Source organism: Mus musculus, chromosome 1 (genome assembly GCF_000001635.26).
Source record: "Mus musculus strain C57BL/6J chromosome 1, GRCm38.p6 C57BL/6J".
Lineage (NCBI taxonomy): Eukaryota > Metazoa > Chordata > Mammalia > Rodentia > Muridae > Mus > Mus musculus.
The window spans coordinates 136,439,383-136,456,792 of record NC_000067.6 but is presented as its reverse complement, the minus strand read 5'-3'; the positions used below and the strand labels follow the sequence as shown (position 1 = coordinate 136,456,792).

At 45.0% G+C, this 17,410-nt stretch overlaps 1 protein-coding gene across 4 annotated transcripts in view; it reads right to left on the bottom strand.

Annotated features, from left to right (window-relative positions):
* Positions 1–600: 600 nt before the first annotated feature.
* The window catches only part of Ddx59 (DEAD box helicase 59), a 40,922-nt gene continuing 24,112 nt past the window's right edge, over positions 601–17,410 (bottom strand). The window contains exons 8-9 of one of the 4 annotated variants that reach the window (XM_006529844.4): positions 3,133–3,240; positions 601–1,117 (exon numbers count right to left, since the gene is read on the bottom strand). In XM_006529844.4, coding sequence (XP_006529907.1) covers positions 1,109–1,117; positions 3,133–3,240 — 117 coding nt within the window. In that variant the 3' untranslated portion in view covers positions 601–1,108. Of the gene's footprint in view, positions 1,118–2,924; positions 3,241–16,572; positions 17,041–17,410 lie in introns of those variants that run through there. The other 3 variants (XM_006529842.4, NM_026500.3, XM_006529843.3) reach the window with 3 other exon arrangements.

Here is a 17,410-nt window from a genome sequence, read left to right as displayed (position 1 = left end):
GATGTTCTGTTGAAGATGCTGCTGACCATGAGGAGTGACACCATTTGCTATCTCCAGTGACGAAGGGACATACCTTGAGTCACTTTCCTGGCCAACAGATGCAGAAGGAAACCTCCAATGACTTCAGTAAGGTCATAAAATGTGTGTGAACCATTCAGCTGTCCCTTCAATAGTTTGTGATCTAATTTCTTTACTGGTAAAACTCCTTGTCTCAAATGTCAGAAAGCATGTGCAATGACACACACTTTATTGTGTTTATAATCATGGGGTTTGAATTGTATGTTCATGTCTGTTTTCTCATTTAGGAAACAGCGTGAAAGGGATTCTGTCCAGTAATTTCTCCTCCCACTAGTGGTTATAAAAGGACAGCTGCCAAGCACGAAGCCACCTGCATGGCAAGAATTGGGCATCGTGTCAGCTTTTGCAGAGGGGAAAACAGGATGTTTTTTCACATTTCCAGCTTGGCGAATAGCTCTGCATCCACCCATAAGCGTTTTCCCATTTACAGAGGTTTATTTATTTGTCTGTCTGTCTATTTATTTATTTATTTATTTATTTATTTATCTAGACCATAGTCAGTTCTCTGACTCACCCAGACAAGAAAGAAGTCCCCATGGCACAGTGTGGGGCGCAACAGAGAGCTCTGTGTTCTCTCCGCCCTCCCGCTCTCTCTGTTTCCTCCAGCACACAAAGATGAATACGGGATGACACTTGTGTCTGGGCTGGTGAACAGCGTCTTCAGAAGCTATGGTGTAGGTTTAGATGAACTGCGTGGGCTTCTCTCAGTTCACATAGTCCAGCCAAAGAATCGGTGTCTTCACTGTGCCTTCTGGCTCTCCCAGCTGTGCTTCTTGGGAGTTATTAAGTGTCACAAGAACTCACTGATCTCAGACTGCCACACTGAGCAACAGCTGGCCTCAGGGGTTTGGGTCACGTTTCAGACAAACGAAAATGAAGCAAGCATTCAAAATGAAGCAAGCATTCGGCTTACCAGGTGTAGTTCCCCCACCTCCCCTCTGCCCCCCGCAAGTTCACGAGAGGAGAGCATGCTGTTGCCATTCTTTGAAAGTGTAGAACAAGGCCGTCCAGGAAAACATGAGCTGCAAGCTCACAGCATCTGTATTAAGAGAAAAAGAAAGAAAGCCATCCGTTGTTCTACAACATAATTTAACTCAATATCATTTCAATGCATGATCAACATGAATTTTCTCCTCCTCCTCTTCCTCCTTCTCTTCCTCCTCTCCCTCCTCCCCGTCTTCCTTCTCTTGTTGCATATGAAATAAAAGCCAGATCTTGGGACATGGGTTCACAGTGTATGTAGCTAATCATAAGACAAGCAGAGTCCAGTGGCAGGGCAGGAGGCAGAATTCCAGATTCCAGGTCCCTTTGACTCATACCTCTTGTTCCTCCTGCCCCTCTATCCAGGCGTTTGCTAGCCTTAGCTGGTGGAGGTCTGTCTGTGGTTTAAAGCTACTTCAATAGCAGGACGTTAGAGACCACCACAGTTCTACAATATCTAGACCTCAGATACCTGGCTTGGCTCAAGTTAATGTTAAGTTCAGAATTACCCCAGGCCCAGCCCAAACCAGGCATGGTGACACCTGTCTGTAAGCCCGGCCCTGAGACTTGGGGGCAAGAGGAGATGAGATCAAGTTCCTCCTTTGCTGGATAGTGGGTTTGAAGCCAGTCTGGGATGTCTGAGACGCTCCACTTCCTAATATTCTCAGCTCAAACTCCTTGGGCTCTCCCTGTAATTAATCCAAAAGCCTTACACCAAAACATACACTGGTGACAAGTGACAAACTTGTACAGGAGTGAAGACAAAGTGTAAAAAGAATGATAGGGCCTCTATGCAGTCAGTTTTCATGAACCTCAAGCCAAAGAAGGCTTCTTTTGTACTGCAATCAGGAAGAGGGTGGATAATGTAGAAGAATATCGTGGGCAGGCACGGGGGCACGTCCCTCTAATGCCAGCTGGACAGGCAGAGGCAGGAAGAGTTGAAATTTGAAGTCGCCCTGAGCTACACAGTGAGTTAGAAACATGTCTGCACTACAGAGTGAGATCTTGTCTCGATAAACAAACACCCAAACAAACAATGGACACACCAGGTTGTGTTTCTGAGCCCCAGAGCAATCCCTTCTTGCTCTCTCCTCAGCTGAATGCTGTTTCTGGGTAGCAAGTCTGGGAGTGTACAGGGGTGCTAAATGAGATGTACCCACTTACAGGGAAGCCATCGCCTCCCTCATTCCATACGGAAATGAGGCAGCTAGACTCTGAAGGTATTATCATCTAGCCCTAGGGCTCCCTCACTATTTTCTGCAATCCTACTTATTAGAACACCATTGAAGTGTACTATGGAGTCTACCCTAGTGCGTGACCATACTCTTTGGGAGACAGAATTTCATTTGCCTCTGCTCCGCTCGTTTTCCTAAACTGTTTAAATCTTTAGTGATCTGGCCCATTCCAGGAACAAAGCAACTGAGACTTTCATCAGAGCTTCATCTGTCAGCTTAGCTTCCTCCCAGAGGACACAATGAACTCCATTCTCGCTGTGTGAAAGGTGTTAGTATGGGATGGCTAGCCCTGCCCAGAGAGGACAGGGTCTGCTTCTCTGAGGGACTACTATGAGGGTGGGGGCTGGGGCTTGGGCTGGCCCCTCTCGGGGACACTTCCTGGGCGCCTTCTACTCTGTGACTTAAAGTTCTGAGGAGGGAGATAGTTTTCACAGTCAGACGGTTGTCTCCTAAATCCAGCCTTCTACCCTGCTATAAATGGGCATTGGCTTTGAGAAAACTGAGCAGACAATTATGTGAAATTGTAAGAAATACACACACACACACACACACACATACACACACACAGGAGACCAGATAAGGAACTGATGGGGTGTAATGAGTAGCCTGGTTGGCATGAGGGGTAGAAACGATGCTGAGGACGGGAGAGATGATTACCTGTCCAACACTGAGATCACTGAAAAGAAAGATAGCTCAGCATCTAAGAGAGGGCTTTCAGCTCTGAGCTCACAAGGGCATACTCTGTTTCCAGAGGACTGGAGTTTGGTTCCCAACACCAGGTCAGGTGGCTATCCCCACTGTAACTCTAGCTCCAGGGAATCCGGCACTGTCTTCTGACCTGGGAGGGTGGCCTCTCTTCTTCACAGTGGACGCTAAGAGCGGAACTCTTTCCAGTATCGGTAGCAGGTAGACAGAGCGTCCAAGGCCAACAGGATCTACAAAGCTCCTGAAAAAGAAGAAGGAGACTCTGAAGGGTGTTCCTGGGTTTGGATTCCTGCTGCAGCACTTGGTCTTGCATAGCCTAGCATAACCTAGCTGCTTGGTCTTGCATAACCTAGGATCTCTGTGCCTCGGTTTCTTCATCTACAGAATGAGGATAATAAGAGCACCGAGCCCACAGAGCTACTTGGAGAATTAACTGAGACAGCACATTTACCTGACAAGCAGTATTTAGCAATCCACATTTCCTGTTTCTTGATCCTAAAACCCTACCTCCACCACTTGTCAAAATAGCTTACTGCTCGTGATGCATTGGCTCCTCAGTCATTCTCACTGAGCTCAGGCCACGTTTCATCCAAGGCAGCTGGGATGATGGGCGTGGGTCCCGGAACTGATGAACAAAAATGGACAGAGAAGGATGGGACAGTGACAGGAGTCTAGAGGAGTGGGTAGCCCCACAAAAGGGAGGAGCACAGATGAGGAGGAGGGTGCTGGAGGCTCGGCAGGCATTGACCCACATGTCCAGAGTTCTGAGGAGAAATGCCACAGTACCCGGAAAGCCAGAGCACCTACTTATGCGACATAGATACACACACAGACACACATGCACACACACACACACACGTACACAGACAAGCACACACATACATTCACACACATGCACACACAGACACACATGCACACACACACAGATATATACATACACAACACAGACACATACATACATACACAGATAAACACGCACACACAGACATACACACACAGACACATGCACAGACACACATGCACAGATGCACACAGACACAGACACACACACACACACACACACACACACACACACGACCAGGCAGCAGGAGTTCAACCACTCTTGTTCTCACTGGCTAAAAGAGAATGAGAGAGATCACCAGAGTCGCTGTGGGCAGCATCGGTGGTAGCTCAGGCAGCCAGCCTTCTGCCATCTCTCTCTGCCAAGAGAGAACAGGCACAGAAGAGCAACTCACAAGCCACAGCCCATTGCTTGGCTTCCCAAGGAACTTCTGAGGACAAGGCTCTGGTCACAGACTTCGTCTACACATATTCAGAATGGAGCTTTCCCAGAGAGGGGCTGACCCAGGGCCCTGTGGACAGATGAGACAACAGAACCCCTCTGGAGGCAATTATGTCCAGTTTGTCACGGTTTTGTTCCTGGTAATTCTGAGGCAGGCAGGTCTCAGGATGAGTTCCAAGACAGCCAGATCTACATAGTGAGACTGTTTCAAGCACCCTTAGGTAGGTTGTCTGTTTATTTAACGCCCATAAAGACAAAATCTGTCTCCTCAAATGTGGTTTGTTGTCATTCAGAAGCCCTTACAGCGAATGCTCAGAATTAACATTAAATATGTAAAGTCAGAAGTTCCATCTCCTATTTGGTGGTGTTGTCCTCACAAACACCACAGAACCAAACCAAAACTCATCTCTTTAAGGCTAGAGAGGAGGCTCAGTAGTAAAGACACTTGTTATGGGAGCCTGGTCACCTGAGCTTCATCCCCAGACCACGTACAAAGGTGGGAGAGAGCTGACCCCACAGACCTGTATCTTAACTTACACACACACACACACGCACACGCACACGCACACGCACACGCACACGCACACGCACACATACACACACACACACACACACGCACACACACACACACACACACACACACACACATACACACACACACACACACATACACACACGCACCATAGCATGTACACCCATACATACATACACCCCACTTTCTCTCTTTCACTGATGTTTTTTTGAGACAGGGTTTCTCTGTGTAGCCCTGGCTGTCTGGAACTTGCTCTGTAGACCAGGCTGGCCTCAAACTTACAGAGATCTATCTGCCTCTGTTTTCTGAGTGGTGGAATTTAAAACCTGGCTTAAATAATAGTATTTAACACCGTGAACATTTTTATTACTCCAACATTGTAGCTGTTGGAATACTTAGAATTTAAATGATTTACAATAATATATGCTATAGTAGCGAAAAAATACCTGGGATTTTTTCTTTTCTCTTCTTTCTTTCTTTCTTTTTAGGTTTATTTATTTATTTTATGTATATGAGTACACTGTAGCTGAACAGATGGTTGTGAGCCTTCATGTGTTTGTTGGGAATTGAATTTTTAGAACCTCTGCTCACTCCAGTCAATCAATTCTGCTCGCTTCAGCCCAAAGATTTATTAATGATTATATATAAGTACATTGTAGCTGTCAGAAGAGGGCATCAGATCTCATTACGGGTGGTTGTGAGCTACCGTGTGGTTGCTGGGATTTGAACTCAGGACCTTTGGAAGAGCAGTCAGTGTTCTTACCCACTGAGCCATCTTGCCAGCCCTTTTCTCTTCTTTCTTTTTGTGTGTTCATTTGTGTTTTTTGCTTTTGAAACAGAGATTCACTATGTAGATCTGGCTGTCTTGGAACTCATCCTGAGACCAGGCTGGCCTCAAACTCACAGAGACCTGCCTGCCTCTGCCTCCAGAGTTATGGGATTAAAGGCATGAACCATCACACCTGACCCGTGGTTTCTTTTCTTTAACAGTATTTTTTAAACTTTGTACATATGTGTGTGCATGCACAGGCTCATGTGGGTACCCACAGATGTCAGAAAAGAGCTGAATCCCCTGAACCTGGAGTCACAAGAGGTTGAAAACCATATGTCACCAAAGCTAGAAACCCAACTCTGGCTCTCTTAGCCACTGAGCCAGCTCTCCAGCCCTGCCAGACTTGGGTTTCAATTCATGCCTTTCTACACGATCTGTCCGATCTTGGGGAAGACACTGGCTCCCCTCCCCTTCCATCTCCTCATCTGTAAGCAGGGTAACAGCAATCCCCCACGGGGTTGTGGGTGCACAGCGGGTTAGTGAACATAACCGCCTTTTAACCGCTGTAAGAGGTCTGCAGTACTTGGGTTTCTGTTGCACAGCCTTTTGTGACATAATTTTGGCTTACTTCTGTCTCCACTCTTTTAGTAGCAGGTCTGAGATTTGCCTCCAATGGCTCTGTTTCCGGTGCCAATAGAGGTTCAAATGTGTCAGTGTGGCTCGCTTTCTAGGATGAGGTCAAAGAGAACTGGCTCCTGGGACAAGGGTCCTGCATGATGATTGGCCCAAGAGTAAGAAGGCACGCAGACCCACCCTGCCTTGCTTGCTTTGACCTCTGCTTCTGGCATATGTTCTCACTTGATTGGTCAGTGCAAGTCGTTAGACCAAACCCAAACCAGTGGGGCAGGATCGTGCATTCCTGCCAAAATGGAGAGGGAAGTAATTGGCTATTTGCTGAATAGAACACAACCCCTGATTTTTAACAAAAAGATTTATTATGTATATATGAGTACGCCTGTGTGCCAGAAAAGGGCCTCAGATCCCATTACAGGTGGTTGTGAGGTACCACGGGTTGATGGGATTGAACCTAGAACTTCTGGAAGAGCAGCCAGGGCTCTTAACCACTGAGTCATCTCTCCAGCTCCACAACCCCAGATTTTAATTTGTTGGGGTCCAGGAGTCACCTCGTAAACCACATGAACACTGATCTCAGTCAGACAGGGATGGCTTACTGAGCATACAACCCAGGTCTGTTGGGGACCAGAGCTATGGTCCAGATTCGGGAACTGAACCATGACCCCGAGTTAAGGTCCTGTTTCACCAATCAGAATTTAGGGATGGGGGATTTCCTTAGGAACATGTCTTAGTTGTACACTTATCCTGTTTCCATTGGTTGGGCTATTCAACCTTGGCAAGGGGACTTGCCTTGTCTAATATTCATGTGCTAACTTGTCTACTAGGATGGGACTTGTCTATCATTCATGTCTTAACTTGCCGACCAGGATGTCAGTCACCCACATACATGTCTCTTTCTGCCACGTAGAAAGTGGGATGGGATCCCCGGGTGGGATGCCCAGGGAGGTCTCGGGAACTTAAACTTTATTAGACCACTACTCAAAATGGAAGTCTTATTCCAAGTAGTTTCTTATACTGGTGCAGGTGTCTCTTATGTTAGGATCCACCCGGGGGCAGATTATAAAGACAAATGCCACAAAAGCTCATACACAGGTGTAGGAAGTGCGTCTGGTGGTTGATTCTGGCCCACGCTTGTTGTGGGCAACTATACAAAGCAGTTCTACTGACTGCTATGGTGACTGGTTTTCAGAATATAACAGAATATGTGACCAATCTTAGCATTAGAAAGTTTCCTAGTAACAGCAGAAACATATGAGAAAGGTTCCATATAATGGCAGGCTGGCCAGATAACAGTTACGTAGACCTTAACATTCCATGTAGGCCTTAATATTTTACCTAGATCCTAACAATTCTCATCAGTTTCTGAACCATATGCCAACGGATTAGGGACATTTAAAAAAAAATCTGTGTCAGGTCAATTAAGAATACAAGGACGTATTTTGTAATTTAGAAAGGCTTATAGATACAGAGGGGGGTATTTTTCTGTTTTATCTCACGACAGTTATTCGAGACTATGGGTTCTGTATTTGTACACACAGCTTTCAATGCCTAGACTCAGCTCCTCCTCCATCCCCCCCTCTCTAAGGCAGGCCTCACTGTTTTCCCTCAAGCGGCCCTCCTGCTTCAGCCTCTGAGTAGCTAGAACTCATGAGCCGTGCTTGAACCGACCATAAAATCATGATTCTCCAAAAGAAATACAAGCCAGGCAGGGCAACTCACACCGTGAGTCAAGAGACTGAGGCAGGAGGATCACTACAAACTCAAGGCCACCTCAGATGAATTACATGGTGAGTCTCAAGCCAGCTTTGGCTACAGACTGAGACCTTCTCAAAAAATAAGAGAATAAAAAAGACATACATGGGGGCTGCAGAGATGGCTCAGCAGTTAAGGGCACTGACTGTTCTTCCAGAGGTCCTGAGTTCAATTCCCAGCAACTACACGGTGGCTCACAACCATCTGTAATGGGATCTGATACCCTCTTCTGGTGTGTCTGAAGACAGCTACAGTGTACTCATCTACATAAAATATTAATAAAATCTTTTTAAAAAGACATACAATGTTATTTATTGGGCCTGCTATGTTACTTTGTATGCCTTTCTTTTTTTTTTAAACAAGATTTATTTATTTATTATATGGAAGTACATTGTAGCTGTCTTCAGACACTCCAGAAGAGGGAGTCAGATCTCCTTATGGATGGTTGTGAGCCACCATGTGGTTGCTGGGATTTGAACTCTGGACCTTCGGAAGAGCAGTCGGGTGCTCTTACCCACTGAGCCATCTCACCAGCCCTTGTATGTCTTTCTAATGCATACATTTGTTTGTGTCTTATTTTATTCTAAGCCATGTTCTTTGTAACTATTTCTTAAATGTTCACTGGGAGCCAACACAGAAATAAAGCAGGCACAATGTATTACAGACACTCACGTGCTCAGGTTCTGTCCGAACCTCCAACAGGCCCCGACTGCCTAGTTTTCTTTGGGGGAGGTAAAAGGGAAGGAAGAAATCTCTCTATCTACAGCTCTTACTTCTAGAAAAGGAAATGGTCCCATCTTAGAGAAGAAAGAAGAAATATTGAAACGTCACTGCGTATCCTGTCCTATCGATGTCACAGCTGAGCACAGAGAAGATTGCCCATGGAAGATGCTCAGGTCCACAGAAGCCTGGAGCGGTCTTTGAGCCTGTGTACCTAGGGAGCCCCTCTGAGGTCTGCGTTATGATGCCAACCTGCTGAAGGGCAGGGATGAAGTGAGCTCAGTGTGAGAAGTAACTGGGATGCTGCAGATAGGCGGGAAAAGCTAGCAATGTGCTTTTCACTCCTAACGTGTGAAATTTGGTTTATTGTTTTTATTCCTAAAAAAAGAAAGGAAGGAAGAAAGAGAGAGAGAGAGGGAGAGAGAGGGAGAGAGAGAGAGAGAGAGAGGGAGAGAGAGAGAGAGAGAGAGAGAATGAACGAACGAAAGCAAGCACTGAAGGTGCTGGAGAGATGGCTCAGCAGTTAAGAGCACTCGTTGCTCTTGCAGAAGACCTGGGCTCCGTTCCAAGCACCTACATGGTGGTTTGTGACTGCCTGGAACTCTAGTTCCAGGGATCCAATGTCATCTTCTGAACTCCATAGGCACTCAACCATGTGCACATTGGTAGGTACATACATACATACATACATACAGGCAGTCAAAACATTTATACTTAGAAAAATAATTTTATTAAACTTTCTAAATAAATTTTAACTTTTATAGACCCTTTTTACTTAATAGACAACGACTGTTATCTAGTCAGAAAGGAATTCTGACTCTATTATCTTAGAAGTAATTTAATCATTAGCTTTGCTGCAGCCTTTAAATTATGTGGTTAATAACCAGTCTATTTAAGAAAATGCAATTACCTCAGCCTCTTCGGGCCGCTGCACCCCATTTGGATTGCATTCTTGCTCTCCCCTCCCTTAGGATTAAGAGCAGACAATCAAGAACCCGGCCACCCTCTACTCACGTGCTCCTTCAGTAACTCTTCAGTGCTCTCACCGACCGTCATATTAAAGGCGTAGAAGGTGCCCCCTAAGCAACTGCTGACTATTTGTTATTATTACGAATCTTATTAGACCTGCAGTGCTGTTTTCATAATTTCCATTTTACACTTTACTCGATAGTTTGAGATGAAACAGTGAAGACGTCGGATCTCCCCACCACAGTGTGAAGGGTGCCTTTCGTCACTGTCTTTTTTTTTTTTTTAGATTTATTTATATGAGTACACTACAGCTGTCGATGGTTGTGAGCCACCATGTGGTTTCTGGGAATTGAACTCAGGACCTCTGGAAGAGCAGTCAGTGCTCTTAACCACTGAGCCATCTCGCCAGCCCTCGACACTGTCTTAATGGAACAAAGCACTGTCTTTGTAATTTTCTATGAGAATTATGCTTCCTCTCATAAAAGCAAAACAGAATCAAGCCTTGACGCTCATGAACTCCCGTTGGACCTCCGTGTTTTCCTTACTGTCAAAGGCCCACCCTTTCCATCCACACCTGCCTGCAACTACAGGGATTCACCAGCATCCTGTGTGCTGCACATGTAAATGGTGAGGGTGTCGGAACTGGAACCAAGGGGGTTCAGAGAGGCCATGAGGTGGCTGCAGGCCAAGCCACAGCTGCCCAGGTCTCAAAGACTGTGACTAAGGCATGCACTCCACTATTTGATTTCTTTCTTTTCCTTCCTTCCTTCCTTCCTTCTTTCCTTCCTTCCTTCCTTCCTTTCTTCACCAGTTTTTGTTTTGTTTTGAAAATGTGTTTATTACATACACAGCATTCTGCTTGCATGCATGCCTGCAGGCCAGAAAGAGGACACCAGATATCATTATAGATGGCTATGAACCCGCTGTGGTTGCTGGGAATTGAACTCAGGACCTCTAGAAGAGCAGCCTGTGCTCTGAACCGCTAAACCATCTCTTCAGCCCTGCTATTTGGTTTCAGAACACAGTGCTATCTTTTCCTCAAAATAAAGTCAAAATGCTTCATTTAGAAACAGTTATCAACAAAGTGCTATCTCTCCTCCTATCTAACAAGCTAAGTTGGGTCTCCACTGGATGCCACTGGATGCCAAAAGCAAATGGTAAAAGAAATGGAGAAGAAAAGGGGATATTGATTCGTTGTGACCCCGTTGTGACATGCCCAGCTCTGTCTCAGGAGGGTGCTGCTGTGACTTTCAGGTTAAGTAGGGAAAGAGTTGGAGCAGGGAGGAAGAGCCATGGTTAACCAGTCTTGGCCAAACCCTGGTATTTGAGTTCTATCTCAGGCTGGCTCTGTGTGGCTCCAGGGAACCCTTATCACTTAAACAGGCAATTTGGTACCCATCCTGAGACCACTGCTCCCTTCTTTAGGCATGCAGCATGTTTCTTCCATGAACCAACAGGTCTTGCTGAAGGGGCCGGTCTTATCATGGGTTAATCTGCCTGTGAGGCTCCACTATTCCTGGAACCCAAATCGACTGCAGGAATGCTGCCATTTGGTGGCCTGGAACAAGATGTTGTAAAAGCCGGCTCCATAATTATGATGTCCTTGCAAGTCCTGAAAATACCTGGATTCTTCTTATCTTGTGTCTCTATCCTTGAAGGTGCAGATTCCTGGCTTTCGGCGCTCATTCCTCCTTAAATGACTGCCATGCCTATGGGCAGAGCCTAGGAGCAACCTGACCCAGTTTCAAGGTAGGGCAGCAGACAGAAAATGAAGACAGAGAAAACAAGCTGTCTTGTGCTTTAAATTACTCACGGGTCATCTGTAGACGGAAGTGAAAGAGCCTTCACTCAAAAAGGATTTAAAGAAAGTGGAGTAACCCTTTACCAATAAGTCATGAGAAATCTTTACAGAGTTTTAATACGGCATCCAGAAAGCCCCCCAGCTCCGTCCTCCCTTATGCTTTCTTTATTACTATCGTCCTAAGAATGCTTTCTTCTGGGGAAATGAAGGAGTGTTGAGACAGGGTGTGGCTATGTATATCTGGCAGGCCAGGAAGATCTGGGGAGCACAGTTAAGTGTGTGCTGACCTTGAACTTGAACAAGCTACAGCCAACTCTCCTGCCTGTGCCTCTTCCAGATCGAATCACAGGCCAGTGCCTAGCCAAGCATGCTTCCTGTAAGACATTATTTCTGCTTAGGAGTTTTCTGCCTATTATCTACTTGTGCATTAATGAAGTGATAAATGACCCCGATTATATAAAGTCTCTTTGAACACTATAACGCTTATACATCACCTAGCTTCCTTTCCCCAGAGTGCTTCAATTAAACACACTGTAGGCGCGCCCTGTTGCCTAACTCGTCCATCATGGCGGGACTGACAGCTGTAACATGCTTCTCCAGTTTCAGAACTCACTCTACTACCAGATCTTGGTTCCCACCCAGCGTTTAGGAGCTTCTATAATCCCAAGGCAAATATCCCCAGATTCCAAAATGGAGGAGGGACATACAGCATTTCCTCTGTGATTAAAACCGGCCTTCTGTGAGCAGATTCCTCACTTGCCTTAGTTTTGAGAGCGCTCATCAATGACACATCGGTTCTCATTGCCAGCAGTTAATTATTCGTATTATGTTCTAGGAAGTTCTGATGAACTGCCCGATCCTTGAGCGATGGTGTTCAGGACTGTTGAAGCATACAGTCAGCCATGGCAGATGGTTGGAGCACGGAAGCAGGAGGTAGAAAGATGGAGGGTGGACTCTGATAAAGGAGGGGTTCAGACAGCAGCCAGAAGAGCTCCTGCTTGATGCTGTCAACAGGGAGAAACTAAACGATTCTGAGTAAGGAAACTCCAGAGAATGAGTTAGAATAAATCTCTGGAGCTGTACGGCTCTGGTTAGAAAGATCCTGGGCAAGCAGGACGGCCAATTCAAGCATTGCTAGGATGGTTTAGTTGGGAGGCAGGGGTCCAGGGCTTCACCAGCAACATCAAAGTATGAGCATTTTGAAAGCAAACCAGACAGGACTTGGTGACTCCGTTGATATGGAGATCACAGGGAGGTTATTCAGTGATGACGTCATGGTTTGAGCACGTCTGATGGAGCGGCAGTACCACCGGCAATGTGGAAGTCAGAGCTGGACTTCATGTTCGGAAGATGCTGAATCTGGCTTCAGGGATGCTGGATTTGAGCCCCAAAGTTAAAGGGATACATTGAAGATAAATAGTCAGGGCACAAGCAAGCAGACGGGATTATAAATAGTGCACCCAAAGTGAGCAACCCTCATCTGAAAATCCAAATTCTGAAATTCTTTGAAACTTTTAACCTGACATGATGTCATAAATGGACAATTTCATACTTGACCTCACGTGATGAGTCTCAGTCAACAGAGCAGTCTGAAAATGTACAAAAACTACCTCGAGCCACTCGAGGTATGAGTGAAACGCAAATGAATTGGTATTCCAACGTGGGTCTCATCCTCAAGACAGCATTATGTATGTGTAAATATTCAAAATCCAAAACAACTGAAAACCCTTCAGGTAAGGGCCACCCCAGCAGTATAGAAGTTTCAAATATGTCCAATGCACCCCGAATTCAACAGCCTTCTCTATAACCAGCATCTAGCAGCAGGGAGGAGCCCTTCTTGGCTGATCTCTTTTATCTATATTTTATACCCCAAGAATTCTAAGGTAGGTTTGAGATATGGAAATAGGAATTGGAAAACATGAACCGCAGAAAATAGAGATTTGCAAAGACCTCTGAGAACCAAGATCAAGATCAGGATAGTAGTTAATTTATGCTAATTGAAAAAAATTGGCGAAGCTCTATAATTGGAACCTAATTATCCGCAAGCAATTTTACCAAGTTTTTTTTTCCCTGAGATGCAAAGAGAAAAATAAAGATAGGTGAACCTTTTGTAAACTCAAAATTCATTTTAAAGGTCACTCTGGTCTCACGTCCTCTTTGTGATCTGGTCCAATAATACCACAAATCCTGCGTATTATAAAATAACTCCTGGCACCAGCAGCCGAACCAGAGAAGTGTGTTTACTTTACTAACTACCTTTGGCTGGTTTCCGCACTGTGGACCTTGGGCCTCCGGGGTCATTGTGAGCAAGGCAGGGAGACGACAAAGAGTCCTATCTCTGTGGAGTCAGTTTACTTCAAGCTGCCAGGAAAGTCACCTGGAGTGACTTGTCCCCTCAAGCCCCACACCCACGTTAACAGAGGGAATTCTGTGTTGTCTGCGGAAAAGAGAAATGGGGTCTAAGAGGCGCTAATATGAATCCCAGAGCAGAGCATATCCCAGTAGCACTCACCCACCACCAGACAACAATGAGGCCCCGTCAGAGCATGAGTTAGGAAGTTTGGCTTAATTTCTTAAATTATGCTGATAGTGGTATGTGGCAGTGTTCTCTGTTAAGATGTTATGAAACCATAACCAGACACACCCTTTGACTTTCTGAAAAAAAATCTGACTTATAGAATGTGTTTAGTATTAGAAATTCTAAAAGAAAGTCACTAAAAGTATCTTATAAACTGGGCACCTGAGTAATTCAAAGTCTACAGGCCCCTACATGTAATTAAGATGTTGGCTACAGAAAAGCTGTTTGCTTCAATTCTGCAAAAACAAAACAAAACAAAATAACCAAGAAATCAATTCAACACCTTTGTCATGTAATTACTGGAAAAGAAACGACTGTATATATTTTAGTTACTTCAGCTAATTCATAGTTTGAACTGTGCACTATTTTTTTTACATAACTATTAAAATGTTTATAATATAGTCCATTCCTGCTGTTTCTTAGCAAGATCTGGCCCTGTACACGCTTCCTTCTTGTTTTGCTTGGCATGGTCTTTCTTGTATGGAATAAGGATAGTAGATGGTAACTTTAAAAATATCCACTCTAGGGCTGAAGAGATGGCTCAGCAGTTAAGGACACTGACTGCTCTTCCGAAGGTCCTGAGTTCAAATCCCAGCAACCACATGGTGTCTCACAACCATCCGTAATTAGATCAACACTCTCTTCTGGTGTATTTAAAGACAGCTACAATGTACTTACATATAATAATAAATAAATCTTATAAACAAAAGTATATCTGCTCTGCCCTGCCCTGGCTACTGACGGTTTCTGGAAGAAGTGTATGTGTGTGTGGGTGGTTGGGTCATTGTCTTCAGCTGTGTCCCACTGATGGACTACAGAGGGAATTTTCAAACCTATGGTCTCACAGATGGCCCTGGTTAAACTCAGTGGGTCACAAAACAAAACAGAATGTGAGGAGGAGACCAGAAGGCAGAAAGGGGCTTGGCAGGGGGTTAGGGGGAGAGTAACCAGAAAGCATCATATCATTATATTTGTGTGTGTAACTGTCAAAGAACAAATTTAATTACAAGTCTATCTTTAATCGGGGAACATACTACCAACACTCTGGCCAGTTTAACGTTCTGATCTATCAAACAAAGAACCACAGCACTGCAGCACCTCAAGATGGTGGAGTGGAAACTAGCGTAGATGTGGAAGAAAAGGACATAGACGCTGCCAACATTTGAGATTCAGAGCAGGAAGAGCCTGAAGGTCTCACACCAACAGTGGGGTCTCTCCCTGAGGGGGTGCAAGCAGTCAGCTCGGTTCTCACTCACCTACGTCCTGCAAACCCAACGCAATTGAGTATTGATCTTAAAGCGGGGTCAGCAGGACCTGGTTCTATGAGGTCAGCAGGCAGCTGAGAGGCCGTTTTGAGCACAGCAATGATGGTTCAGAAGCCAACTGAGCCTAGGTGACCAGTGAGGTTGCATTACCGCTTCGTGGTACTCACTTTTGTTTAAATACATTCTCATCATTTGCTGTTGCTTTCTTTGGTTTTTGAGAGTCTTACTTTGTAGGCCAAGTTGGCCTCACACTGGCTGTCATCCTCCTGTCTGTGGCTGCTAAGTGCTGGGATTACAGGCATGAATGAGCCACTACACCTAACTCTCCTGGAATGGTTGATCTGTAAAGCCAACTTTTTACTGGCTACCCTATTTTCACTTATGAAACAACTTTGAATCTAGTTTAAAACAATCAAACGGTCCTGCTGTCCGGAACCGACAGCACTTGGTCCACATTCTGTGCAGTGCCCTGAGTTCAGCTTTGCAGTGTTTTTTGCTGCAGCACTTGGCCTCCCTTGTTCCCTTCACATCATAGGCATGTACACGTGCACACAAAGGTCACTAGTTAGTGACCTCTCCCTAGCCTCAGGGACGACGCCTTGGCTCTCAAGCTAAGTGTCAATATTTGTCTGACATACAACTAAATCTTCCTAATAAATGTACCAATTTCTCTCTCTCTCTCTCTCTCTCTCTCTCTCTCTCTCTCTTTCTCTCTCTCTCTCTCTTTTCGAGACAGGGTTTCTCTGTGTAGCCTTGGCTGTCCTGGAACTCACTCTGTAGACCAGACTGGCCTTGAACTCAGAAATCCGCCTGCCTCTGCCTCCCAAGTGCTAGAATTAAAGGCGTGTGCCATCACTGCCCGGCAATGTACCAGTTTTTAATGGGACTGAGGTACAGATGTACAGAAGTTGGTGTCTAGCCTCCTTCTGCAGTTTAAAATGACGATGGCCCACAGAGGCTCACATATTTGGAAGTGGAACTGATTGGAAAGTATATTTAAAAGCTGCTAACCAAGCCAAAGGGAAAACAACCGGGAACACAGCTAAACATGTTGTGCTTCTTTTCAACACGCTTCGGAGCATTTTTCACGATCGCAACCATTCACTTTCTTCCTAAGCATTCAACAACAACTCTGATGCGGATGAGCTGCCGGGACTGGGAGCCACTGGATGGAGTGAGACCCTGCTGGGCAAGCCCTGACTCTGCAGCCCAGCTCTGGAAACTGCGATTTAAATAATGGAAAGTGATGGCCAGAGGAGACTGTAGCACTGTTAGCAACTCACCTTCTGATTTTGTTTTTAAAATACAAGGACTGAAATAAATAACGATATTGCTGTATAAATTTTATTAAATTTAAAAAGATCTTATAGAGTCTTCTGTCCTTGTCCAAGTTTATTGACTAGGTCATACAGTATTATTAGAAATTTTGGTGATAACGCATAACAAGCCCATGGGAAATGACAGACCAGGTCATTTCTGTGAACTGCTCTTTTCGTGTTTCCTAATAATGTCCATGAGGTTGGCCCCCGTGACCAGGCTGTTCTGTGTCTGTCTGTCTTTCTGCTGTTCCTTTCTCTTCTGCTCATGAAGGTAAGGGGAATTTAATAGCTGTGGCGGGAGAATGGATCCCGTGGGCTTCACTCTTTTGGCAACATCCCAGAAGAGTCTTTTAGAGTTGTTATTGATGAATGTGATTGCAGTTCCATTTTGACCGAGTCTCCCAACTCTGCCAACCTGGGAAAACAAACACACGCACACACACAAAAAGACATTTCCAAGTCTCATTCATTTCAAGAGAAATGAAGATTGTCATTAGAGTTATTAATGCAGAGGTATTTATACAGCTTAATATTTATTCAGATAGGGTTTCTTTCCTTTTTTCTTTTGTCAGCATGTATGTGTGTGTGTGTGTGTTTGTATGTGTACATGCATGTGTGCATGTATATGTGTGTGGGTGTGCAATCCTAATGGTGTTCTGTGGATTGTGTGTTGGATATATTAGTATGTTAGTGAGATCAATTAGAGGACCAATGCTAACATATACATTTCTTGCTAACTTATTTTTAATGAAACAGCATAAGAGCACTGTTTAGCCTTTGTACCT